At 33.4% G+C, this 25,552-nt stretch overlaps 4 protein-coding genes across 4 annotated transcripts; 3 read left to right on the forward strand and 1 right to left on the reverse strand.

The window, feature by feature from the left end:
- The first annotated feature begins 357 nt into the window (after positions 1 to 357).
- On the forward strand, positions 358 to 897 carry LOC118344834 (chaperone protein dnaJ 20, chloroplastic-like). Its single transcript, XM_035686259.1, has one exon. The coding sequence runs from the start codon at positions 358 to 360 to the stop codon at positions 895 to 897; it is 540 nt and encodes a 179-aa protein (XP_035542152.1).
- Positions 898 to 6,167: 5,270 nt separating this feature from the next.
- LOC109003240 (non-specific lipid-transfer protein-like protein At5g64080) lies at positions 6,168 to 8,081 on the reverse strand. Its single transcript, XM_018981294.2, has 3 exons — positions 7,434 to 8,081; positions 7,172 to 7,201; positions 6,168 to 6,533 (listed from the first exon to the last, which is right to left on the reverse strand). Exons 1-3 carry the CDS (start codon positions 7,780 to 7,782, stop codon positions 6,379 to 6,381), a joined length of 534 nt encoding a protein of 177 aa, XP_018836839.2. The 5' UTR covers positions 7,783 to 8,081; the 3' UTR covers positions 6,168 to 6,378.
- Positions 8,082 to 12,469: 4,388 nt separating this feature from the next.
- LOC109003241 (chlorophyll a-b binding protein CP24 10A, chloroplastic-like) lies at positions 12,470 to 13,845 on the forward strand. The gene is made up of 2 exons (XM_018981295.2): positions 12,470 to 12,895; positions 13,090 to 13,845. Exons 1-2 carry the CDS (start codon positions 12,663 to 12,665, stop codon positions 13,637 to 13,639), a joined length of 783 nt encoding a protein of 260 aa, XP_018836840.1. The 5' UTR covers positions 12,470 to 12,662; the 3' UTR covers positions 13,640 to 13,845.
- A 4,738-nt stretch (positions 13,846 to 18,583) lies between these two features.
- Positions 18,584 to 20,495, forward strand: LOC109003242. The gene has a single exon (XM_035686756.1). The coding sequence runs from the start codon at positions 18,802 to 18,804 to the stop codon at positions 20,107 to 20,109; it is 1,308 nt and encodes a 435-aa protein (XP_035542649.1). The 5' UTR covers positions 18,584 to 18,801; the 3' UTR covers positions 20,110 to 20,495.
- Positions 20,496 to 25,552: the final 5,057 nt, after the last annotated feature.

A 25,552-nucleotide genomic window follows, 5' to 3' on the forward strand; every position in this document is an offset into this window, starting at 1 on the left:
CCGGGATTTTTATTTTCCGGAAAAGTTCATTGCTCGAGAGTACTATCTCACATGACTGGCATTTGCTCGAGGTTATTGAACTATAAAAAAACTATATTATTCTGAATAGTAAATATCGATCAGCGCTGACCAAATACACACCAATGTGAAACTAATTTACTCTCGATCGATGATTACTATGGAGGAAACGCGTTAAAGCTCATGCACGGCTCCCTCTCGAATAGACACAGATTTTTATGCTCCTTGTCCTGTCCTCCCTATATATATAAATACTTATGTATACCTCCCACTTTCTTCTAATCCATTCATCATCCACAGCCTCGATCGCCAACGTTTGATCAATCAAAAAAATTAGCCATGCATTTTTTGCCGAGTTCAATCCACAGCATTCATGCTAAACCCAAACCTTTCCTTTCTTCTCCAATTCCATGTAAACGGCATCTGACCGGCCACGTGCAGGCAGTATCTGTCTCATGCAGAGCCACCACCACCACTTTCTACGAGGTACTTTCACTGAGTCCGGACAAGGCGAGCATCGACGAGGTAAAGAAAGCTTACAGAACCATGGCTCTTCGATATCACCCAGACGTTTGTCCTCCGCTCATGAAGGAAGAGTCGACGAGGATGTTTGTCCAGCTGAATGCCGCATACCGGACGCTGTCGGATCCCGTGCTGCGCAAAGAGTATGACTGCGAAATATTAATGGAGGGTTTTGGCCGGAGTACTTTCGGAAGAACATCCAGGATGGGTGGGGTCGATCACGATCGTGGAACGAGAAGCAGGTGGGAACAACAAATTGTTGAGCTGAAGAGGAGGTCCAATTGTCGTATGGCTGAAAAGGAGGGGTCATGGGGCAGTAGAATCAGGGCTCACAACATGAGGAACAAGGAGTATTAGAAGTATACGTATTTTTTCTGTATAAATTAAATTAAAAATTCCAAAATCCACCGACTATGCATTATTTTGTATTATTTTCTTATTAATTATTATATATATATATATCAGTGTAAAATGGTCTATATATATATATAGGCTAATAGGCATCCACCATGTCTATGGGTGACTCCTAATTATTTGTATCATTCTGAATAATACAATGCATTCATTTACACTTTTTTATAACTTCCAAATTATTATTATTATTATTATTATTTTAATAATGTGGAAGTCTTATTGGACATGAGACCAATTAATTAATTAATTTCGGGGCTCTTTGGAAGTCCAAAATCAAAGAAATACATGACCTGAAGTCTTGATCTGATCTCATTTTTATAGGGCCAGCTCGATCGAATTAATAAGCTTGCACAGAATAGACGATAGAGCATTTAATTACGAGATGCACCATGCATGTCAAGATATATATATATATATATATATATATATATAAATTATATGATCATAATCCTCGAAGATAATTTTGTGGGATTCCTTCAAACGACAGGCCTTCGATACCGTTTTGTCCCCTTTTTTTATGACTTGGGGCAAAAAAGCGTCAAAAGTTCACTTCACTAAATAAATAAATGAACAAAAGATATCACTTTCAGAAGACGTCGATGAAACAGGCCGAATGAATTTTAGGTGGACCTATGACGGGTAAAATCTATATTTTAGTTCGTATATAATATATATATATACACATATGTACATCATGTATGTATGTACGTATCTGTGTATGTAAAGCCGGCAATAAAGTTCCATTACAAAAGGAACTGAACAGAGGCGACAAGACCACATGCAATCCTCTTTGAATGATATAACCAATATCAATATTTCACTGCCGACCACTCTGGTCATATTAATTTTTTTTTTCTTTTTTTCGACATAGTAGGAAACGGTTGGTGAAAGGGTCGATGAGATCACTGGTCTCAGAGAAGGATCACATCGATCCTTCAAGGAACTTGCTATGAAACTAGACGAACTCATTGTGTGATAGGATCCTGGGTAATGCTGCTACACTCGAGTGAGTTAGCAATCCTTTTGAGTAAGCTCATGTGTCATATGATTGGCACTTCGGGGGACATTATGTAAAGATCTCCAGTTCGTGAACTAATTGAGATGATGTTGACAATCCTCGATGATGTTTTGGATAGACCAATTTATATCTTCAAGGCAGTCACTGATAGCATTGTGGACTAGTAGTGAGTCGCCTTCTAGGTAGATGAGAAAGTTTCTATGTTGAGTGACCATGGAGATAGGTGCCAATAATAACACATGATAAATGGCAACTGAGGAAGATATGCTCTAAGATGTTAGGGATGGTATGTCAAAGTAAGCAAAAGGTGTCAGTTATGGTTGGAAGGTGAAGGCGAGAGGCTATAATGCTTTTTGTGGGAAGGAAGTTCCAGTTGATTTTCCAGAGTAAAAGTTTGAGGCGAGCTTGTAGTTTGAGTTTTCAGAGTTTTTCCATTGGGTTGCAGGTTGAGCCGAGTTTTGGGGGGGAGTTGAAATGTTGAAGATGAGGTTGTAAGCTGATTTGATAGAGAACTTTCCTGAGGAAGATGGAGCCTAGATGAGTTCACCATTGTTGTCATTTGCGAGGAGATGAATGTTGAGAATAGAGTTTGCAATGTTTGGTTCGAAGGATGAGAAGATTTTGAGTCTATCCCAATGCTTGGGATGGTTTTGGATGAAGCTGGTGTAACAACCCGACCCAATAATTCTAAGGTGGAGATATTAATAATTTTTATTGAGCTTAAATTATATTTAATGGGCCATATTGGATAAGCCCATGAGCAATAAATTATTGAGGTTGATTAGAACTTTTAATTAAGCTCAATAACTAGGTTAAATCTCATTTATTATTTATTGAATGAGTTAGACTTATTTTATAATTTAAAGATCGGACATTAGAAATTTATTTTAATTTAAAATCATCACTGATTGAAGTCTCCTACGCAATCTCAATCACTGTCAATTCTATATTAAATGAATTAGTAGATCATATTTTTAAATTCAAACTCTTCTTGAATAATCATGACCGAGTCCAACTCGAATTCGAACTTGTCGGCATCCTATTCCAACAAGGATACAGCTCTACAAGTCATCTTCACGTTAAAACTCTTTAACTAAGTCCAACTTAAACTAGTCGTCACTTTCTCCCAAATCTCTCTATAAATATTTCTCTTCTGTATGTTATTTGAAAAAGAAAAAACCATAAACCACCCAATTCAGCACCATGATCGATTTTGAGTCGAACATTTTAGGAAACAACACTACAAGGTAAGTAGATTGATCATAAATTAGGATTAACATACGTTAGCTAGTTATATATATTATTATTAAAGTTATTTCTTTCGAAGCCAGAATTTACGTACCACACATGTCATGATATTTGCAAGCACATCATTCATCATATTTTATTTTACATATTATAGTTATATATGTATTATGCATCTCATGTATTTCACGTTGCATAAAACATATAAGCTTTCATAAGATCAAGTGTAAGATAAGTTCATAATAGTTAATCATATGGCAATTCATAGTATTGCATAATGATCCACCGTAGTACGTCAGAGTACTGCATAGTCAGCTTCCTTTGCTACAGTAGGGGAAGTTAGTGCACAACCTTGCACACATGATTAAGTATGTTGGCCATCCAGATAAGTAAGATTAGTTAGATCAATCAGTTAATTCAAATAAATCAGTCATGCATAGCATAAGCATTAGTATGATCAATCACGATATAAGTTCTCAACATTAAATATTTTATGAAAAATCTTATGTTAAGTATGTTTACGTTATGATAAATTTCTTACTGAGTCATCGACTCATTCTAGTTTGTTTTTATTTTTTAAAACATTCCAGGTTACGATAATTATGACGAAAGAGCTGCAGGATGTGACTTAGTCTAGGGAGGCATAACAGTAGCCTAGATCATGTATATAGATTTGAAGTTATGATTTTTATTGCACAGGCTTTGAGAAATTTTAATAAATACTTTTGCGCTCTCTTTTATGATCTCAGTATTTTAATAAAGAATTATTTTATTTATATAATCTTTGTTCCTGGTGCTTCCTTCAAAATAAAAGAAAATATTTTTTAGTTAAGATTCAGTAGTAGCACTTTGACTCTTGAGAATTTTTAAAAGTGACTTTATTATTAAACGTGGGGAGTGGGATGTTACAATTGGAGACTAGAGTTGAAGTATCTTGGTTGAGGTTAGGGGTAGGTGAGGAGGAGTGAGGGATCCCATTAATAGAGAAGGCTTTAATGGATCTACCATTTTTGACAATAAGGAAAGCTCATTTAGTGATGACGAGTTTTGTTTTGCTCAAGCATTTCAAAACCAGGAATATGAAGGTTTTACTTTAGAAACCAGAAATTGGTCATTTTTCATGTATTTAGCAGTGATGTTTATGGCCTATAGTTTGTTGCAACCAATAGAGAGTTGCGAACTAAGTTTGGAGAGGAGTGAATGGTTTATGGCCTACATCTTTCGAATGCCTGGGCCTCCCAAAGGCTTAAGTTGACAAATTGAATCCTACCTTTTCAAATATAGATGCTTTTCATTGTCCAGTTTGTGCCCCCACCAAGATTTCATGAGCATGGTGTCCAAAGTATTGCAAAGATTTTTTTAGAGAAGGAAAGAGGACATACTGTATGAGGGGATGGTTAAAGCCACGTAGGTGATGAGCGTAGTTCTGGCGGCTTGGGAAAGGAGTTTAGTTTACCAACTTTCAAGTTTGGAGGTGATGTGGTTTTTTATGGCTTTGAAAGCTTCATTTTTATTTTTTGGAAACATGAGTGGTAGTCCAAGGTATTTAGTTTTGGCGGGTAATTTTTTCAGATGCAAGGTGTTGAGAAGAGACAAGGTGGTTTGAGAGGAGTATTCTTGCTAATGAAGGTCGTGGATTTGTTATTGTTGATGCTTTGTCCTGACCAGACCATGTAAGTAAGAAGTGTAGATTGGATGGTATGCGCTTCTTGCAAGTTTGCTTTTGCAAAGAGGATGAGATCATCAGCTTAGGAGGTATGTGATTGGGGGCAAAAGTGAGCTATTTTAATGTCGTGAAGACGATTTGATGCTTCAGCTTTGTTGAGTAAATAAGATAAGACTTTTGTGCCCATGATGAAAAGGAAATGAGAGAGTAGGTCTCCTTACCTAAGCCCACGAGTGGGAGAGAAAAAACCGTAAGGAGAGCCATTAAGTAGGATTGAGTATTTGGGAGTGGTGATGCATTCTTTAATCAGTTGAATCCATTTTTGGCTAAATCCAAGACAATTTTGAACGTAAAGAATAAAATCACATTTCATTCTATCAAAATCTTTCTCTATATCCACTTTAATGGCCATGCTACCACTTTTTCCCTTGGTTTTGACGGATTTCATGAGCATTAATGGAGTTTTCTTGGATAATTCTACCCGGGACAAAAGCAGCTTGCAAGGGAGAAATGATTTTGGGAGCACTTTTTTAAGTCTATCAGCCAGGATTTTTTAAATAATTTTGTAAATAACGTTGCACAAGCTAGTGGGTCTATAGTTACTCATATTGGTTGGAGCTTCATTCTTGGGGATGAGTGCAATGTGAGTGTGATTCATCTCCCTGAGAAGGCGGTCATGTTGAAAGAAATACTTCACAATAGCTATGATTTCTTTGCTTGTAGTCTGCCAACTTGTTTTGAAGAAATTTGTAGTCATTCCATCCGGATCTTCATTTCAAACCCTTTTGGGATGCTACAAAGGGAAATATTGTCAATGGGGTCTATAACCGGAGAAAGGAGATTTGAGAGATCTGGAGACAAATGTGGGTTGCTTGATGTAAAAATCTTTTTGAAGTGCTTTAAAAAGAGTTCTCCAATTTCTGTACGTCCCGATCTCCAATTGCCTTCTTGATCCTTTAACAAATCAATAGAGTTCCTACAGCGTCTGATTACTGTACTAGTATAGAAATACTTTGTGTTGAGATCATTCGAGGAGAGCCATTGCTAACGTGACTTTTATTCAAAGGTGATGATAAACAACATTATTTTGAAAGGAGAATATGCTGTTGACACCAGCCTGATGGTGAGACCGGCTGTTTTGGTCAAAGTTTTACTTTTGAGTTTACGTGGGCCTAATTCTGACCCAATAATCAAGCCCAAATAGAAAGGAGGAGGCTACCCATCATCATGGATGTCACCCTTGTGTTTTTCACGTGTATTTGTATGGCAATGGCACTAAGAGAATAAAATAAATAAATACTGGTAGTATTATAATAAAGAAAACAACCAGAACTTGAAACAGGTATCAATTCAAGTGACCTACAGTATAAATTCCACCTACTTTAGTCACCAATCGACAAGACAATTATTGTTCCTACACAACCTCGATGGTGAAAAAACAGAGTTTTTCCCTCGTATCATCTTCTCTGTTCTCAAAATTGACACTGGCATTCGCTCAAAAACTCGAAAATGATGCAACCACTAAGCCAACAAGTAGGGATCCAACTGAAATAGTGAGAACTGAAGAACCTGAGCTCCCTGAAGATGGTGCTGGTGCTGATGCTGGTGGTACCTCATTCCCTCCTATAGCCGTCCCTGGAGGAGCAGCAACTGAAACAGGAGAAGCTTTTAGTGAGAGAGATGAAACCACAAACGATATATATATATATATGTATGTATTGACAGAGACAAAGGTTGTAAACCAATTGGACCATCTCTTCTATATTCCTCAGGTTTAAAAAAGAAATCTCCAGCAATGTCAGATGGTGGTTCCCAAACAACAGAAAAACTATTTTACAAAACTATTTTACCCGTTTCATAATTCATTTTTCCATATCTTTGTGGTATAGCTGCGAAGGCAAGTCATTTATTGAAGAGAAAAGGTGCCATGACAATGTCAAGGCTACCAACAGAATCAATAAAACAAATCTAGATATGGACTGAGATTCTCTCCAGTTCTAGAAATGGATGGCCCTATTAGGAGAGAGAGTCATAACAAATGTGGTATTTACATTGCTCGGAATCCTCGCACAGACAACATCGAATGTTATAGGGTCTCTATCAAAATTGGAAAGATCTCTAACAACGAAAATTTTCCCGTGTATCTATTTTTAACATAAAGGTAGGATTCACCCTTTAGATCAGAATGAAACAATACACATAACATCAAGGCCAGATAGGTATCTATATGCCAAAAAAAAAAAACAGTATATATTAGTGTTGCCAGTCAAAATAGGATCGAAGCATACCAGGAGCAGACTCAGCAGCAGCAGGAGACACTGCAAAACAACAACACCCACAAAATTAATCACTAATCCAAACACATGAAGTCGTGAATCAAGACAAATGACAACAATTGTACTATCAGAAGGCAAACCAAGTCCTAATATAATCATGCACTTATTTTCCAAGATAAATAAATCGCCCACGAAATGTTTCTCAGAAGTCATTTCAGAAAGAAAAAATTAAATAAAGGAAATCGAGAAGTAGGGTATCATAAAAGTCACTAACGTGCACAATTAGATACAGCGGAACCGGAGACATTGCAAGCAGCGGGGAGGGACATAGCCTTTGTGACATTCAGGACCACGCCTAGAGAAGCACTGCTCTTGAAGGCCTCACAGAGACAGTCAGCATCAACCTTGATTACCGTCTTGAGGCCGGCACAGCAATTTCCCTCCGGCTTGGTTGCGCTGCTACCCTCGGAAACAAAGGACAAGCATTCAGCCATGTTCAAGATCAGGCTGGAACAGTCCACAGACGGCGCTGGGGCGTTGTCTGAGGACCCACCATGGGCAAAATCAACTGCCCAGATGGCCAGCACACATAGAACAAGAGAAAGGCTCAGCTTTGCTGCCATTTTCGCTTTTCACGGGAAGAGAGACTAGAGAGAGAAAAATAGCGTGTGAGAGATACTGGAGCAGGAATTGGGAGAAGTTGGAGAATGTGGGATTGTGGTGTGTTGGGTTTAATAAGGCAAGTCCGCAAGTGGGAATATGATGTGGGGAGTCTTTGGCAATACGAAGGAAGCCGTAGTCAACAAGAAATGAAAAGCTTTCTGATTTTTATGCGTGTGTGATAGGGATTCTGCAATTCTGTGTGACAGAGAGAGAGAGAGAGAGAGAGGGGGAGAGAGAGCATTTCTCTCTATCAAAAGGTGAACCGCCATGAGGGGCACGACAGTCCGTGCAATGAAGAATATTGGACACGTGTCCACTATTTATGACTGCATGCAATGCCGGATATGAATGCAGGACTTGATATTTAAGAATAAAGTATTTTTCATAGTAACATTTTAACAACATTCGCACTCCCATTAAACTTTTACACATGGAAACTTCCAAGTCTGAAACGCCCCCCCACCATTTTGAAAAATAGTCCAACAAATAAATCAATGGGCTGTCAAGTGGTCATAGTCGTACACAATTCACTACAATTGTGACGCTAAATGACAAACATTTTGGAAGTCTAAACTAAAGTGACGCAAGGCTTTCCTAATCAATAAAATCTTCATCATTTTTTCACACTTCATATTTTTTATTTTTTATTTTTATCAAATATTTATTATATAAATAAAAAATTTAAAATAATTTAAAAAAAAAAACTCAAAATAAATTTAAAAAATATAAAAAAATTTTAAAATTTTAAAAAATATGAAATATAAAATGTGATAGAAATTATGTAGTAAAATTCTTTCCTAATTAATAGCTAATGATGCGCGGAAAGACTACACTTTTTCACTAACAAGGATTCCTTTTAGATGGGAATACAATTTTTTGTTGCAGATCTAAAAGATAAATTGATTTAGGCATATTTCACTTTTACCAAACTTTTTAACTCTTTTCATCTAAATATTATAATTTTTTAAAATTTTTACATAAAATAAAATAAATAATTTAATTTTTTAAAATCTTAAAATAAAAATAATATTAAAAAAATATTTTAATAATATTTTATTTAACTTTTAATTTTTATTTCAATTCATTTTATCTCATCTGTAAAAATAAACAATATCTTAAATAATCTCATAACAAGTTTTAGTATTTTTTTTTTTATAAAGAGAAATTATATGTATAATTATATAGTGCGTAAGTATTATATATATATTTTTTTAAAATAATAACTATGAAATTTATATTAAAAAAATTAATTTTTTTAATAATATATATTTTTTACTTTTTTTAAAATTATATAATATATAATTTTATCTAATCTTACTCTTTTTTAAACGAGAGAATTTTCAATTTATTTATCTTTTTAAACCAGTTAAAATATCCAAACTGACCTTAAAATTCACGCCGCTTTACAAGGAGTCTAATTTTATCATGGGACACGTGCACAGAGCAGAGCCCATATGTGCTGTCCAGATAGGGACCACCCAGACTTCGATGTGTTCTTTTCAGGTCGTGATTGGTCCAAGTGTCCAATAAAATGGTAAGCAAATCCTTATAGTTTTGATGGTTTCTTTTTTTCTTTTTTAATAGCCTTTTTTGTACATTGCTAAAACAAAATATGCCATCCCCTCCCGTGGTCTCGTAATTGAATAAATCTTCGTAACTTTTTTACATTTTACATTTCATATTTTTTTTAATTTTTATTATTTTTTTATCAAATATTTATTATATAAATAAAAAATAAAAAATAATTTAAAAAAATAAATTCAAAAATTTTTAAAACAAATATTAAAAAATTTAAAAATTTAAAAAAATATAGAATATAAAATATGGTGAAGGTTATATAACAAAACTCCTCCTAATTATGCATTCCATCCACACTCCTTCACTTCTTAATAATGTCAATTATTATGAGTGTACAAAAAACTGCATCCAATAGTAATTTGACAGGTGATTTGGGAGTCATTAATCTTTTGGCGCTCTTGAGTTGTTTAAACTTAGAGAAATATATCATTAGTACGGGAATTTTATAAAAATAAATTTTTGATATGATTTGATGAAATTATAAAATATTTATTTATTATAAATTATATCTAATATATCATATTAAATTATATTAATTTAAAGTTTTAATTAAGACAGATTTTAATTTTTTTTTACACTATCAAATTGACCGGTGTTAAATATTTGTCTATATTACTATTCTTTATCTATTGATAAAAGTCGAGAATTAAAAAAAAAAAAGATATATGTATGTATATTACTTTTGCATACTTTTTATATATTTTATTGATGTGATTGATCAAATTAATTATTTTATATTAAAAAAAATTGACATAATTAATTATATTAGTAAAATGTGCCAGAAATGCTAGGAGTACAATTTGGGTTTTAGTTGATTTTTCCGATTGTTTTTTTTTTTAGTTTTTTTTTTTTTTGACTTAGGGTACGTTTGGGTGTTGAAAAGTGTTGAGAAGTGTTGAGAATATTTGTGAATAGTTATGAGTAGAGATTGGAGTGAGTTTGTGGGTCCCATTGAGAGTATTTTGAGTTGTTTGGATGTGTGAAGTATGTTGAGTTGTTGACTTTTGAGTAGGTAGTTGAAAAATGTGTGGGTCCCATAAATATTATAGTGATTTGATTTTTAGTAATAAATATTATAATGATTTTATTATAGTAATTTTTTAATATTAATAAATATTGTAATGATTTTATTTTACTTTTATATATAATAATGATAAATAGTATAATGATTTTATTTTTAATTTATATATAATTGTGATAAATATTATAATGAGATTATTTATATATATATAATAGTTATAAATATTATAGTAATGTTATTTTTTATTTATATATTATAGTGATTTTATTTTTAATTTATATATAATAGTGATAAATATTATAGTAGTTTATTTTTTATTTATATATAATAGTGATTTTATTTTTTATATATATATTATAGTGATTTTATTTTTTATTTATATATTATAGCGATTTTATTTTTTATTTATATATAATAGTGATAAATATTTTTTATTTATATATTATAGTGATTTTTATTTATTTATATATTATCATGATTTTTTTTATATTTAATAGTGATAAATATTATAGTGATTTTATTTTTTATTTATATATTATAGTGATTTTATTTTTTTATTATATATTATAATGATTTTATTTTTTATTTATATTTAATAGTGATAAATATTATAGTGATTTTATTTTTTATTTATATATTATAGTGATTTTATTTTTTATTTATATATAATAGCGATTTTATTTTTTATTTACATATTATAGTGATTTTATTTTTTATTTATATATTATAGTAATTTTATTTTTTATTTATATATTATCGTGATTTTATTTTTTATTAATATATTATAGTGATTTTATTTATTTTTATATATAATAGTGATAAATATTTTTTATTTATATATTATAGTGATTTTTTATTATTTTTATATTATAATGATTTGTTTATTTATATTTAATAGTGATAAATATTATAGTGATTTTATTTTTTATTTATATATTATAGTGATTTTATTTTTTATTTATATATTATAGTTTATTTATATATTATAGTGATTTTATTTTTTATTTATATATTATAGTGATTTTATTTTTTACTTATATATTATAGTGATAAATGTTTTTTATTTATATATTATAGTGATTTTTTATTATTTATATATTATAATGATTTTTTTATTTATATTTAATAGTGATAAATATTATAGTGATTTTATTTTTTATTTATATATTATAGTGATTTTATTTTTTATTTATATATTATAATGATTTTATTTTTTTATTTATATTTAATAGTGATAAATATTATAGTGATTTTATTTTTTATTTATATATAATAGTGATAAGTATTATAGAATGTTTGTAAATAGTTATGAGTAGAGATTGAAATGAGTTTGTGGGTCCCATTGAGAGTATTTTAAGTTGTTTGGTATGTGAAGTATTTTCAAAAGTACGAGAATACTTGGAAAGTGTTGAGAATACTTCATCACCCAAATACATCCTTAATGATTAAGAAAATATCATTTAATAATATTGTAAATTTTTTTAAAAAATATTAAAAAGTGTTAAAAAAATATTTTTTTCACATCATTTTTTTAATTCTTTTAAATATATTTTTTTTTAAATTTATAATATTATTAAATATTATTTTCTTAATCACTCAGTCTTAAAAAAAAAACAATCGGACAAAATAAACAGAAATTTAAATCGATCTCTCTAGCATTTTTCATGTTTTAAATTTTACACTATTTTATTTATGATCTATTATTTTACAAAAGTAGCATGTGACTTGTAATCATTCCTCTTAATTTAATTGACAAGATTGTGACGCTACATGGACGAAAATGAATAGGTGATCTTATTCTGAAAGTGCCTTCTTTTTTTTCTTTTTTTTTATCCACCTCAGCTAATTACTACTTAGAACCAACAGTAAGATCGTTGTTTGTCGAATATTCAGAGTTAAAAAGTGGCAATGTCTCAGAATCAGACGAGACCAAAATAGATGGTCCACGTGGTTGGAGGCAATACGGGGGATGAGGATGGAGAGCTAACGCCCATTGGTCCGAAATCTATCCACCAAAGTAAGCCTAGATTTCGTCTCCAGATTTCATTATCCTACGTGGCTTCTCTACAGTCCTCTTTTAGATTCTCCACCCTGTCCTCTCACAGTTGATAAAACCATCCAACTAAATACCCATTTTTGCTAGAGAACCTTAAGCTTCATTCATCTACCTACTTTAATTTCCCACCACCACCAACCTGTTCACTGTTCAGTTTCTAGAGAAAGGGATCAGAACTAATTGAGATGGCTGCTACCTCCGGTGCAGTGCTAAATGGGTTGGGATCTTCTTTCTTGTGTGGAGGAAAGAGAAGCCAGCAGAGGTTGTTGTCTGCTGTTGATGTTGGAGCCAGGGTGGGTGTCGCTGTTGGGCCTAAGAAGTTGATTAATGTGGTGGCTGCTGCTCAACCAAAGAAGTCTTGGCTTCCTGGTGTGAGAGCTGGTGGCAACTTGGTCGATCCCGAGTGGCTCGATGGCTCGTAAGCCTCTCTCCCTCTTACGAATCCCTTATTCAAAGTCGATTAGGATGTTAACTATCACATTGTTTCTGACAATATCCTTTAGCAAAGATATCTTACAGTCATGTAAATTTGTAAGACTTTTATTTTTTTTAATAGTATAGATAAAGTATCTCTCTTTGAGATTATGTGATTAATGAAAATCTTAACTGCAGACTCCCAGGTGACTATGGTTTTGATCCACTAGGACTAGGAAAGGACCCAGCATTTCTGAAATGGTACAGAGAGGCCGAGCTCATTCATGGGAGGTGGGCAATGGCCGCTGTTGTCGGGATCTTTGTCGGCCAGGCATGGAGCGGTATCCCATGGTTTGAGGCTGGAGCTGCCCCTGGTGCAGTTGCTCCCTTCTCCTTTGGGACTCTCCTCGGCACGCAGCTTCTCCTCATGGGCTGGGTTGAGAGCAAAAGATGGGTGGATTTCTTCAACCCCGATTCGCAGTCCGTCGAATGGGCAACACCGTGGTCGAAGACTGCTGAGAACTTCGCCAATTCCACAGGGGAACAAGGCTACCCGGGTGGCAAATTCTTCGACCCATTGGGGTTAGCCGGCACGATTAAGGACGGCGTCTACATTCCGGACGTGGAGAAGCTGGAGAGACTGAAGTTGGCTGAAATCAAGCATGCGAGGATTGCCATGCTAGCCATGCTAATTTTCTACTTCGAGGCTGGACAAGGGAAGACACCTCTTGGTGCTCTTGGCTTGTAAATTAAGATCCACACTTCGAATATTTATAGTAAATTTGAATCAGAGGCAAGAGATTCATAACCCTGGGTTTATTGAGATCTGGGACGTTCCTCCATGAAACTTCGAATTCTATACTTTCTGCTTGGGTTAATGTGTGCTAGCTTTTGTAAGATAATGACTTTACTACAATAATCTAACTCCAATATCCTATTTATTTTTTGTAATAAGAATTGGATTATCGTAACCTGAATTAAGAGTGTATCTATCAACATTTTGTTCTAAAAAAACTGAAGCTAAGCATGCAACATACTCAGGATTGCAAGCAATCATATCTGACACCGTTTAGAAGAGAGAATTAAACGCCGACATGACAAATAGGTGGTGGGTTGATTATCTAAAACTATGAACATGACTATCAAGATCAGAATCCACACGAAACAGTTCCCAATATTTTGACTGGAAAAATCTCACCTTTTATACAGAACAAACTTCAATGTAGATAGACATGATCGTCTTATCGCTTGAATTGACGGAGTAAATAAGAACACTGTTTTCTTCTCTACTTTTCAGTAAAAGAACAGAGCCTACTTATGAAGAACTAAACTGGTGGAAATCGGTCAAAATACAAATAACCATCAAGGTACAGTAGCCAGATTGTGAAGAGAGTTGAACCCAATTAGTGTATTCCTCTTTGTAAGCAAGACTTCCCTCACAAAAGGCTTCACAACGAGAGTCAACATCATTCTTTCACACTAAAGTAATAAAGCAGCTGAGGTAATATCTTAAACCACCAACATAATAATGACATCGATGAAAGGTTTTTGTCTAAGATATACAATGACTTTTCAATGCATATGTGTTCATACCTGAAACTCAAAATACAGAGTACCACCACAGAATTTGCAGTTCGGAATGTCAGCTTTTGATGGCCGGCCACTTGACATGGGCCATAGAAGTTTTGCACTACCATTCCTGCAATACCTGATATTTTGGGGAAAAAAATAGAAAAAATAAAGATACAGATTCATCCACCATTGCATAAAGGAAGAAGAATTTAAGTGGATTTGACTAAAAAAACAGCAGGGACAAATGACCAATGATGAGATGACACTTGACAATGCCCATTGGTCTGCTCTCAACTTACAACCAAATTACAATAAATTCCCATTCAAATCAGTAACACGCTGCAAATAGATATACACTAGCACTAACAAAAATACATTACCAGCATGACTTAGAAAGCATTTAAAGCTAGGCTTCCATCAGATTGCTCGTGTAAGCATTTGCGTAAGAGGTTGATAGATGACGCAGAAGTAGCATCCATCTAGCAACAAATTCCTTAAGATCAGAACATTGAGGTTTGTTTGTTTGTTTTTGTTTTTTGTTTTAATATAAGCATGTAAGGACTAGAACCGAAACAATGTTTTTTTGATCGATACTAGAACCAAGACAAGTAAACATCAACTACAACAGCACAAATAATAAATGCCTCAAAATTGTCCAACAGCAACTTCATCGCGACATCTATTTTGCCCTTAGAGTACATGCATTATCCTCAAATCGTTTCTGTGCTGAATTCACTTTCATTCTCAATTATCATCTCAAATTCTGGCCATATATATAGTGTTGCTTGCAACTGTTTGCAAAAGCAGAGCTTTTCAGATGTGGAATTCTAAAAGGCTTATTTAGACATTGGACTATACCTTTGATAATAGAGTGCATGCTAATACTTAAATACATATATTAATTCTCAGACTACACAGGAAAATATCATGCTAACATCGAAAGGCTAGATTACAGAATGTGACTAATGTTGTCCAACCCATTGTGGGAGGATTTTTCCCTAGTCCAAAAGAATTTCCTAGGCCCAGCTAATGGGAAACTTACTAGAAGATAAAAGATGAGAGAATGATAAAGGACAAGAAGTTACTAAGACATGAAAGTGTCATGAGGCATGGGAGAATAATGTCAGGAGAGAAAAATTAAGGATTTGATATGACATAAGGAAAAACAAGGTGTCAAGAGAGAAAATGAGGAAAGTGACTTAAAGCAATGAGGGCAGGAGACAAAAAGTAGGGGAACCTACGAATGGTGGAAGCTCTCTCTTCGGGATGACTTCGACTTCTTCAGACTTTGGGACTTCTTCTTCAGCCAGAGAGCTTTAGAGAGAACTTTTTCTCTAGCAAATAGCTCTATAGCTTCTATTGTATAGTGAAAAATAAGAGCTTATGAGAGATTGTAAACAAACTTATTATAGTGGAATCTTTCCTACCCAAATCCCCATGGACATAGGCCTAATGTCGAACCACATAAATTTGTGTATTCATCTCTCTTTATTTTCTGTATTTAAATACTGTTTATCGTCATGGATGTACGAACTGACGTCGTACAACTGTACTGGATAACTGTTGGGGACTCACACACAGGACCGATCGAGGCCCAACTCTGAAGACTCTAGTTGCCAGGGCCTGCCCCCTAAACCCAACAGAACTGTTTGGAAAATTTTGATCTTTTTAAGGAGTATATACATATACGCATATCCATATATACTTACGTGAATTATCCAACATATGATTTTATGAAACCCTTGTTATTCGGCTACATTAATCAAAGCACTTGTAGTTGTAGTTATAGTCTTATTATTATAGAATTTAAAAAGATCCATACATGATGCAAGAAGTGCAAAGGTTCTCGGTATATGTCACAAGGAAAATGACTCTCTCTCTCTCTCTCTTAACTTTTTTTTTTTTTTTCAACAAGCTTCATTCATTGAACTAAAGAAACCGAAATCAGAGTCATACATAATAATTACACATGCTTATTAGGACTAAGTATCTTTTCCACTATAGAAATCAACAACACAAGGTGGAATTAGGTCAGAGGGTATGCTTTCATACGGTTTTTTTTTTTTTTTTTAACTTAATGGTTAAATAAATGTTTTTTAACGTATTTGTAATTTTTTTCTTTACTTTAAAAAATGTTTTAAAAAATAAAATAAAAATAAAAGGGCAATTTGCACTATAGATACAGTGCTGGGGTCACCATTAATTGTCTATATCACAAACACGAGTTTCCGGATGGTAAATCCCTCGGATCCAACCAAGTTTTTAAGGCCTAGTTTGGTATTTTTATAATAACTCACTACTATTTATTATATTTTTATTTTTTATTATTATTTAATATTTTATCATTATTTTTTATTATTATTCACAAAATACTTAAAAATACACCATTACCCAAACGCAACCTTATCTTTCTAATAGAATGAAACATTAATAAGTATTGGTATGCTTCTAGCCTTACTAGGAAACATTTGATAGAGAAGGGACCGGCCAATTTTAAGTGTTTGGATAATGAGATGAGATAGTTTAAAAGTTGAAAATTGAATAAATATTATTGTAATATTATTTTTTAATATTATTATTATTTTAAAATTATAAAAAATTAAATTATATATTATATTTTATGTAAAAATTTTAAAGAAGTTGTAATGATGATATAGATTAAATAAAATGAAACACTTTAATATCAACGGGACCTTAGCTCCTCGAGAAAACCTAAAATCACGAAAGCTTCTTCTTCTTCTTCTTCTTCTTCACGCGGATCAAATACTTCTAGTTGTCGTTGTGATGGTGGTTGTTCTTTATCTTCGTCATCATCATCCAATGAGCTGGAGATTCGGAGGCGCTTCTACATTCCCAAAAAGACACTTTTCGTAGTATCATTCTGTTCGTTATCCATTCTAACTTCACTTTTAATGATCTTAGAGCTACTGCAATTCGAGTATTCTGCTCGTAGTTCTTTCTTCTCAATGCTGAGTGAAAAGAGAAAGGGTTAGAGACGTAGGGTTTTACGAGAAAGATGCTAAAGAATTAGAACACAGAAAACGGTGCGTTTTATAGAGAGCATGACATGAATTATAAAGAAAATGATACTATAACTCCTAAATATGCCAACCAAATATCCACTCATATTTTTTTATTATTTATTTTTATTTTTATTTTTTTAATAATTAAGAAAGTAACTATATATTCAAAACGGAGCATTCTATTTAGAGCATGACATGAATTAAAAAGAAAATGATACTATAACTTCTAAATATGCCCACCAAATGTCTACTCATATATATATATATATATATATTTAATGATAAAGAAAGTGACTATATATTCAAAACGGTGTGTTCTATTTAGAGCATGACATGAATTAAAAAGAAAATGATATTATGACTATTAAATATCTCGACTCATATTTTTTTCTATTTTTATATTTTTTAATAGTTAAGAAACTGATTATTAGTAGATTTATATTTTTTTTTAATAGTTAAGAATGTTTAAAAAATGCTTAAAGAAAAACAAAAACAAAAAACTCATTTACACTATGTTCATATTTGGAGTGCACATTTAGACGTTTGGATTCGCAGGACATCTCAACTCATCTCACTACTATTCACATCTCATATGAGTTGTGAATAGTAGTGAGATTTGTGAGTTAAAGTTGCTGAATATTTCACATTATTTTTTTAATACTTTTAAATATTTTTAAAAAAGAAAAAATTTACAATATTATTAAATAATATTTTCTTAATTATTAAGTCAAAAGAAAATAAAAAGTGAAAAAGGGAAAAATAAAGGGAGCCTAAAACGAACTCCTTAGCATTTTTCTTATATTAAAAAATATTGGCATTTTAATATTTTTAAAATTATAATAAATTCTATACATTGTCTTGAAATTATTATAAAAAAATAATGTTAGAAATAAATTTTAAATACATAAAGTCTATACAAATTATTTATAAAAAAAATAGATTTTATTAAAAATAAATAAATTTTTTATACTTTTTAAAAATAACTTTTTATAAGAGTTTATATGATATTTATTTATTTAGAAGTTGTTGAAATTATTTCACGGAAATTTCATATTCTTTCTTTTAAAAGAAATCCCATCATTTGAGATCATCGATTAAATTCGTCGCGTGCATAAGAATCTCCGGTGCTTAGACAGAGAGTAGACTTTGGAGCGAGACAGTAAAGAGGCTGCATATATATTACTGTATCGTGGCGATCCGTACGGGGTAGAACCCTTGCCTTTCCTCCTCTCCCAATTTGCGACAAAGCAGAGGCAGAGGGCGGGAGGAGCTCCGATTATACCAGCCCTCTTCGACTCTCTCACGCGCGCACGGCATGGATTTCCGCCTCAACCATGCTATTAACTCCCCCTCATCCTCCTCCTCCTCCTCCTCCACCCCCAATCCCCCAATTACTACCACCATCGCCGCCGTAACCACCACTGCTAGCGCCGCCGATTCTGATCCCATGCAGTCCTGGTGGGAGTCCGTCTCCAGAGCCCGCTCCCGCATCCACGCCCTCTCCTCCATCCTCTCCGATTCTTCCCCCAATTCCTCCGATTCCTCCTCCTCCTCTTCCTTTTCCTTCTCTTCCCTCGCCGACTCCGACCGCCCCGCCCTCTCCCTCCTCTCCTCCCCCACCGCCTACTCCCTCGTCTCTTCCGCCCTCTCCTCCCCGCTCTCCGGCTCCGGCTCCGACCCCCTCTGCCAATGGCTCTACGACACCTACCTCTCCTCTGACCCCCATCTCCGACTCGTCGTTCTCTCCTTCCTCCCTCTCCTCTCCGCCCTCTACCTCTCCCGCGTCCACTCCTCCGAATCCCCGTCGCTCGCCGGCTTCGAGGCCGTACTCCTTGCCCTCTACGCCTCAGAGATCAAATCCCGCAACGGCAAGCCCCTCCTCATCTCCATACCCGACCTCTCCCAACCCTCCCTCTACCACGCCCCCCGCCGCACCACCACCAACAACAGTAATTCTGCATCCCCTGTTCAATCAAGACCCTCCGTTGGGGTTTTGTCGCAACCTCTGGAGCCGCAGATTGCCGTTAAATCAACCAAACGCGCTTGCATCGTCGGGGTCGCGCTTGATTGCTATTACAAGCAGATCTCGCAGATGCCGAGCTGGTCCAAGCTCGAATTTTGCCGTTCCGTAGCTGTGTGGGCGGGGCAGGACTGTTCTTGTAGAAGAGAGTTCGACAAGGACGATGAATTTGAGAATTGTACCTCTTTTTCGGAGAATGGGAATGGAAATGAGATTGAGATTGAGGGCATAGTGGAAGAGATGGGCAAAGTGGAGATTGTGAGAAATGGGGAGAATTTGGAATCCAAGGGGACCAGAATTCCGCTACCTTGGGAGCTATTGCAGCCGGCGTTGAAGATTCTGGGGCATTGCTTGTTGGCTCCGTTGAATTCGCAAGATGTTAAGGATGCAGCAGCCATGGCAGTGAGGAGCTTGTATGCCAGAGCGACTCATGATTTGGTTCCACAGGCAATCTTGGCGACGCGGAGTCTCATTCAGCTTGATAGAAGGACGCGCGCGGCTGCCAAGTTGGAGGCCAAAGCAGATGCGAAGGCGAATGCATCTTCGAATTCTAACACGCCTAGCAAGGCTAAGAAACCTGAAATCCTGTTGGTTTCCAAGTGATTAAGAAATTTGCAATTTACTTTCCAGGTAATGGTTGGTGTATACTCTAGTTGAACGAGCAACTTAACACCCATGCTTTTTTTTTTTTTTTTTTTTGTATTGTTATGTTCTTGAGGTAATTTGCGCAAATGGTTTGTAACACCCATGCTTGGATGGCGTCTGTGATCTCCGTTCAGTTGTTGTTTTTGGTGTTAGAATGCTGGTGTATGTTGAATGAGGTTATCTTTGTATGATTTTTCTTGTGCTTGTAATTTAGTCCGGGGGATGTAGTTCTTTGTTTGGTTTATATTATTTTTCCTTTGATTTGTAAGCTTATTTCGATAGCTTATCACTATGTGGTGGATCTTTTCTATTTGGTTCATATATGAAATGAAAAAAAAATGCAAGGTTCTGTTTGGAAAATGAGATGAAATGAGATAGTTTACATGAAAGTTAAAAGTTGAATAACATATTGTTAGAATATTAATATTATTATTATTGTTTTAAGATTTAAAAATTTTGAATTGTTTATTATATTTTATATAAAAAAATAACTTATAAAAAAATATGAAAATTTGAAGTTATAATGATGAGATGAGATGAAACACTTTTATTGTCCAAACGGGAACCTCATCAAGTACCCTTCGGGTCACTGTTATGTACTCTGTTTTTTTTTTCCCCATCACGCGGAACCTCATCAAGTGCCCTTTGGATCCATCCCTGATAAGAAACCCTAGATACGCCACCCTTACCTTTTGAGTAATCCCTTTGTGCCTAGAGTATTTTTCTTTAATAAAACAGCGTAATTCAGAAAAACTCTAGGACATTAGGGCATTAGGCTGCACCCTAATGGGTTTTAATCTACTGTATGCTCACATATTCAGTTGGAATGTCCCCATCTGATTCCAATTTCTACTGACATGAGATTAGGATGCATAAAGATCCTTATACCAATTGTATGTTTTATATCTTTAACTTCTTGTGGGATTTAGTTTTCTTGCTATTACAATTTACAGTTGGTTTATGCCTTTTATTTGCTTCTGCTTCTTGAGTGGCTGAAAGCACAAATTAGCCGATAAATCCTGACAAATAAGCGAAAATTCATTTGGCAGCCTTTTGAAAGATGAAGCAATAGATCCTGTTAACAGTTTGGTTCTAGGGAGAATTTGATTGTTGGAGATTCAAATTGTATATTAAATTTGTAATAAGGCCTAATCAAAGCATTATTGTATGTGTGGAAGTTTGTGGATGCTTACTTAGGAGATAAAAAGGGAAATTGTGCTGTTTGGATTTTTGACTGGGTTTGGTTTGGTTTGCATGTTCATGTAGGACCACTAAAAAAAATGTTTAATGTAGAACTACAAGGGTTCATCATTTGATGATAGAATTGTTTTATAACAACCTATCAATTAATAATGGTTTCAAAATTTGGATGGGTCCACTGGTATGGAAAGATTTTAGAATTTCAAATCATCTACGTGCTTAAAAACAAGATTTAGGAAAATATGTACAAACTATTCTATGCATGGGAAGGTGGGAAAAAAAACTTTGCTTGATTTTCTGCAGCCTATACTTTTTGCTGTCAACTAGGTTGACTTGGACCGTGAAGACAGAAGATTTTAACAGCAATTGTAGACAATTGCTTAGCATTAATTCAATGATAGGATGGCCAGAAGTGGATCATCTTCGTCGGTTACTTAGGATTGCATGCCATTTTGTGTTTGTAAAAAAACCTAGGTAAAGTACTAGCTCTGCATCTACACCATAATTCCAGAAAGACTTGATTACTTTGAAGCTTCCTTATAATTCCTATTTCATATGTGTTACACCTGTATATATATGTGAGTTACTCCTTTTCCCAACGTGGGATTGAGGTGATCCTAGTTCCGGGTATGGGATATTCGGACACAAGGTTTAGAAATGTTTTGTATCCATCTTTTCTTTTGTGGAGATCTCTTCCAGCCTTTTTGCATCATCTTCTCAAGAGTTAAGTTTGGATTCTCCTTTGCAAAAAGAAACTGCAACGTCAGGTTGAGTGGTCTGAGCTAGCACGAGTTTATTACCTTTTTTCTTTTCTTTTTTTAATATATATCTTGAGTTGAATTTTGTAATGAAGTTTGTTTTTGGTCAGTCTTGAATTCCACCATCTTCAATCCTATTATAGTTAATTAATGAAATCATTTAACATGTGTGATATCAATTATCGTGATTGAATAAGATCAAATTGGAGATTAATAAAATCGTTACAGATATCATTATTAATTGTAGAGTTATATTATCAATAAGCCGAGTGTTTAACATGCCACTTACTGTGAATTTATTGTACTTAAATTAAAAAAATAAAAGTCAAAATAAAAATTCCAAAGTACCATTATTATTGATACGATGACGTAATATCAATTTTATTATTATTATTATTTAAATAGAAGAAAATGAAGTAGGAAAACAGCTTGTATCATTAAACAATGGGAAAAAATAAAATGATAAAGTTATTAAATATTAATTTGTATACAATTATGTAATAAAATAATATTATTTTAAATTTGATTTTGACTTTGATTTTTATTTTTGATTTGATGTATTTAAAATTATCTATAAATTGTGAACGGATTATCACTACCCAGACAAGGGCGTGGTTGGGGATTAGGTTTGACAAGTGTACATATGGCTCTCAGTAGTACACCCTTGACCCTACTCCCTATTAATTAGGATATTGAATTTTCATTAATAATTATTATTAATATTATTTATTGTGGTGGGTGGGTGGGTGGGTGGGTGGGAAACTGACAAGCAGATTTGGGTGTGGGATGATCGGAAGTACAAAATCTTCTTCAAGCAACGAACTCTCGAAAGCGTGTACTTAGAGGACAGTACAAAGCTAGCCTGATGTTTGAGCCTTGAAGGGTTCTCAAGCTGTAGTCTTATGGTATGAAGGAAAATGCTAGTTTTCCCGATGGGAGCTCCCGCTTGGAGCTCCCGCTGGGATTTTTTTTAATTTTTTTTTAATTTTTTTTATTAAAAAATGTTTTTTAATAGTGATGGATTTTTTTTTTAATTTTTTTAAAATATTAAAAAATATTAAAAAAATGTATGTAAAAAATGAAAAAAAAAAAAAAAAATTCAAATACACTAGCGGGAGCTCTCAGCGGGAGCCCCCTGCGGTGACTGTAGAAGGGTCCATGGTATGAATATGAATATGAATAGGAAAAATATTTGCATCAGCCCCACACCAGCACACACTCAACCTATTGAGTGTAAAAAAAAAAAAAAAAGTGATGTGAAGTGTGTGCTGGTGTGGGGCTGATTCATAGCATTTCCCATATGAATATGACATATGTGGGGTACAGTGCTTCCACTATTTCTACAGTCTCATTCTCTGATCCTTTGGTATGTTTGTATGCATGCGCGGTAATGCTAGTTGTCTCGAGGATAATGAGTTTCGATATAATTTTTTTATTTTATTTATTGATTATAAAAATATTTTTTAATGATATTATAACTTTTTTCTTTTAAATATTTAAGAATATAATATATATATATATAAATACATTTTACCTTTTTAGAAGAATTCTCGAGATAAATATACGTTTATTTCTCTATAGTTTGAAGTAGTTAAGTGATCTACTAATATTAATAAAATTCCACTTTATTTTTTAAAAAAATTATTATTATGCTAACAATATAAGTGATATGGGCTTATAAATAAAAATATTCTTTAAACCACAAATATCAATTCGGGATTTGAGAATTGGGAAGGAAAATAGTTACAAAGAAATTATATAAAAATAATGTTATAAACTGATGTGATTTAATATAGTTCGTTAAATTATAAAATTATTTTTATTATAAAATAAATTTAACAGATCAGATAAAATTATATCAATTTATAAAATTATTTTATAAAATTTCTTTTTTACGTAGCTGTAATCTTAGATTTCTACCAAGCATTGTTAATCTGCTGTTCAATGCAGAGTGAAGCGTACTTTCTCTTTGCTTCAACAATAAATGTATAATAATATTTTATGTCAAATATTGAACAAAAAATTAAATTTAGCATTATTTGTTATTTTAATTTCTTTCTATTTAGTTGTCTGTTTATTTATACATTTTGTGCTTTTTTTCACTATCACACGTTAGGTTGTTAAGTCTTCTTTTATTTTCGCAATTATTTTTATCTAATTATTGTTGACCGTTTCTTACGAAATAAGAACGAGTCTCCAGCTCCCCTTCATTTTAGGAGCTTTTGAAATGGTTCACTCCGAATATTCATCACGTTTGTATAACGTTGGAACTACTCCATGATAAACTGAACACGTGGGACATGTAGCCACCAAAGCTTTATGGAAGTTTCGGCTATAAATACTACGGTTTGGTCCTCAGACTCGATCACTCAGTCTCCTTCAATCTTACACATCTAAATAGAGTGATCAGAGTATGGAAGTGCCAAATATTAGTGAGAGAACGCAGCAAAACCGTGAGGAACATCAATGGCTAGAGATACTGTTTCCTTGGCAATAAACTTATTTTATTATGTTTTAAGTGTTTATTTCGCATTATAGAATCGTCGTGATGCTTACATTTGGTATCAGGGTAGTGTTTTATCTCTGTTTTGGTGTTTATAGAGTTGCTCTATTTATCTCTGTTTTTGGCTGAAAATTTAAAAAAAAATTAAGTTTTGATTCTGGACGTTTTTTATTCAAAAGAAGATTAGAAATAATATGGAAATAGTTTTTCTAAGTTTTCTGTGATTAAAAATATGTTTTTTGAGGTAAAAAAACTTTAAAGAAATCGCGATATGCAATCCCATCTGGAGGTTGAAGACGACCAAAACGACATGTAGCTTTGATTTTGGGCCAAACGACATGCAGTTTAGTTGAGAAGTATTTTATTCAGTATGGAGCTAAGTTGATTTTATCCCACAGGAATTTTATTATATTTATATTATTAATTATGATAAAATATCAAGTTATTCATAACTTACCCACAGGAATTATGAATTTAGTAAATAATTTGATAGTTTAATCTAAGATAGAATATATATCAAATTATAATCATAATAAACCTTTTAGAATTATGACTTAAGTAAATAATTTGATAAAATTCTACCATAAAAAATAATTGAATCTACTTAAATTAAAATTTTGACCAGCAGGCATTTTTTATATCATTAGATTCAATTTTTAAGCATGATTTACATTTGTAAAGCATGAAATTTTATTTAGGCCTCAGTTTTAACGTAAGCATGTAATCTATAATTTTATGCAGTTGTATAACCTACAAATTTATCTGATATTCGTTATGATATCTCTGAATTTAAGAGAGATAACTATAATGTTTGGAATGAGATAATTATTCTTCATTTATGGTGGATGAACATAGACTATGTTATTAGGAAAAACGAACCACCAACACTCACTGATACCAGCACTACAGCGGACATCAAGCTTTATAAGAGATGAGAGCG

This window comes from Juglans regia, chromosome 16 (assembly GCF_001411555.2).
Source record: "Juglans regia cultivar Chandler chromosome 16, Walnut 2.0, whole genome shotgun sequence".
In the NCBI taxonomy this organism is placed as follows: domain Eukaryota; kingdom Viridiplantae; phylum Streptophyta; class Magnoliopsida; order Fagales; family Juglandaceae; genus Juglans; species Juglans regia.

Coding starts and splice junctions, on each gene's coding strand:
- LOC118344834 (XM_035686259.1), top strand. CDS start 358: ATGCATTTTTTGCCGAGTTCAATCCACAGCATTCATGCTAAACCCAAA.
- LOC109003240 (XM_018981294.2), bottom strand. CDS start 7,782: ATGGCAGCAAAGCTGAGCCTTTCTCTTGTTCTATGTGTGCTGGCCATC. Junction 7,202..7,433: donor CGCTGTATCTAATTGTGCAC/GTTAGTGACTTT, acceptor GTTGTTTTGCAG/TGTCTCCTGCTGCTGCTGAG. Junction 6,534..7,171: donor TGCTGCTGAGTCTGCTCCTG/GTATGCTTCGAT, acceptor CTCCTGTTTCAG/TTGCTGCTCCTCCAGGGACG.
- LOC109003241 (XM_018981295.2), top strand. CDS start 12,663: ATGGCTGCTACCTCCGGTGCAGTGCTAAATGGGTTGGGATCTTCTTTC. Junction 12,896..13,089: donor CCCGAGTGGCTCGATGGCTC/GTAAGCCTCTCT, acceptor TCTTAACTGCAG/ACTCCCAGGTGACTATGGTT.
- LOC109003242 (XM_035686756.1), top strand. CDS start 18,802: ATGGATTTCCGCCTCAACCATGCTATTAACTCCCCCTCATCCTCCTCC.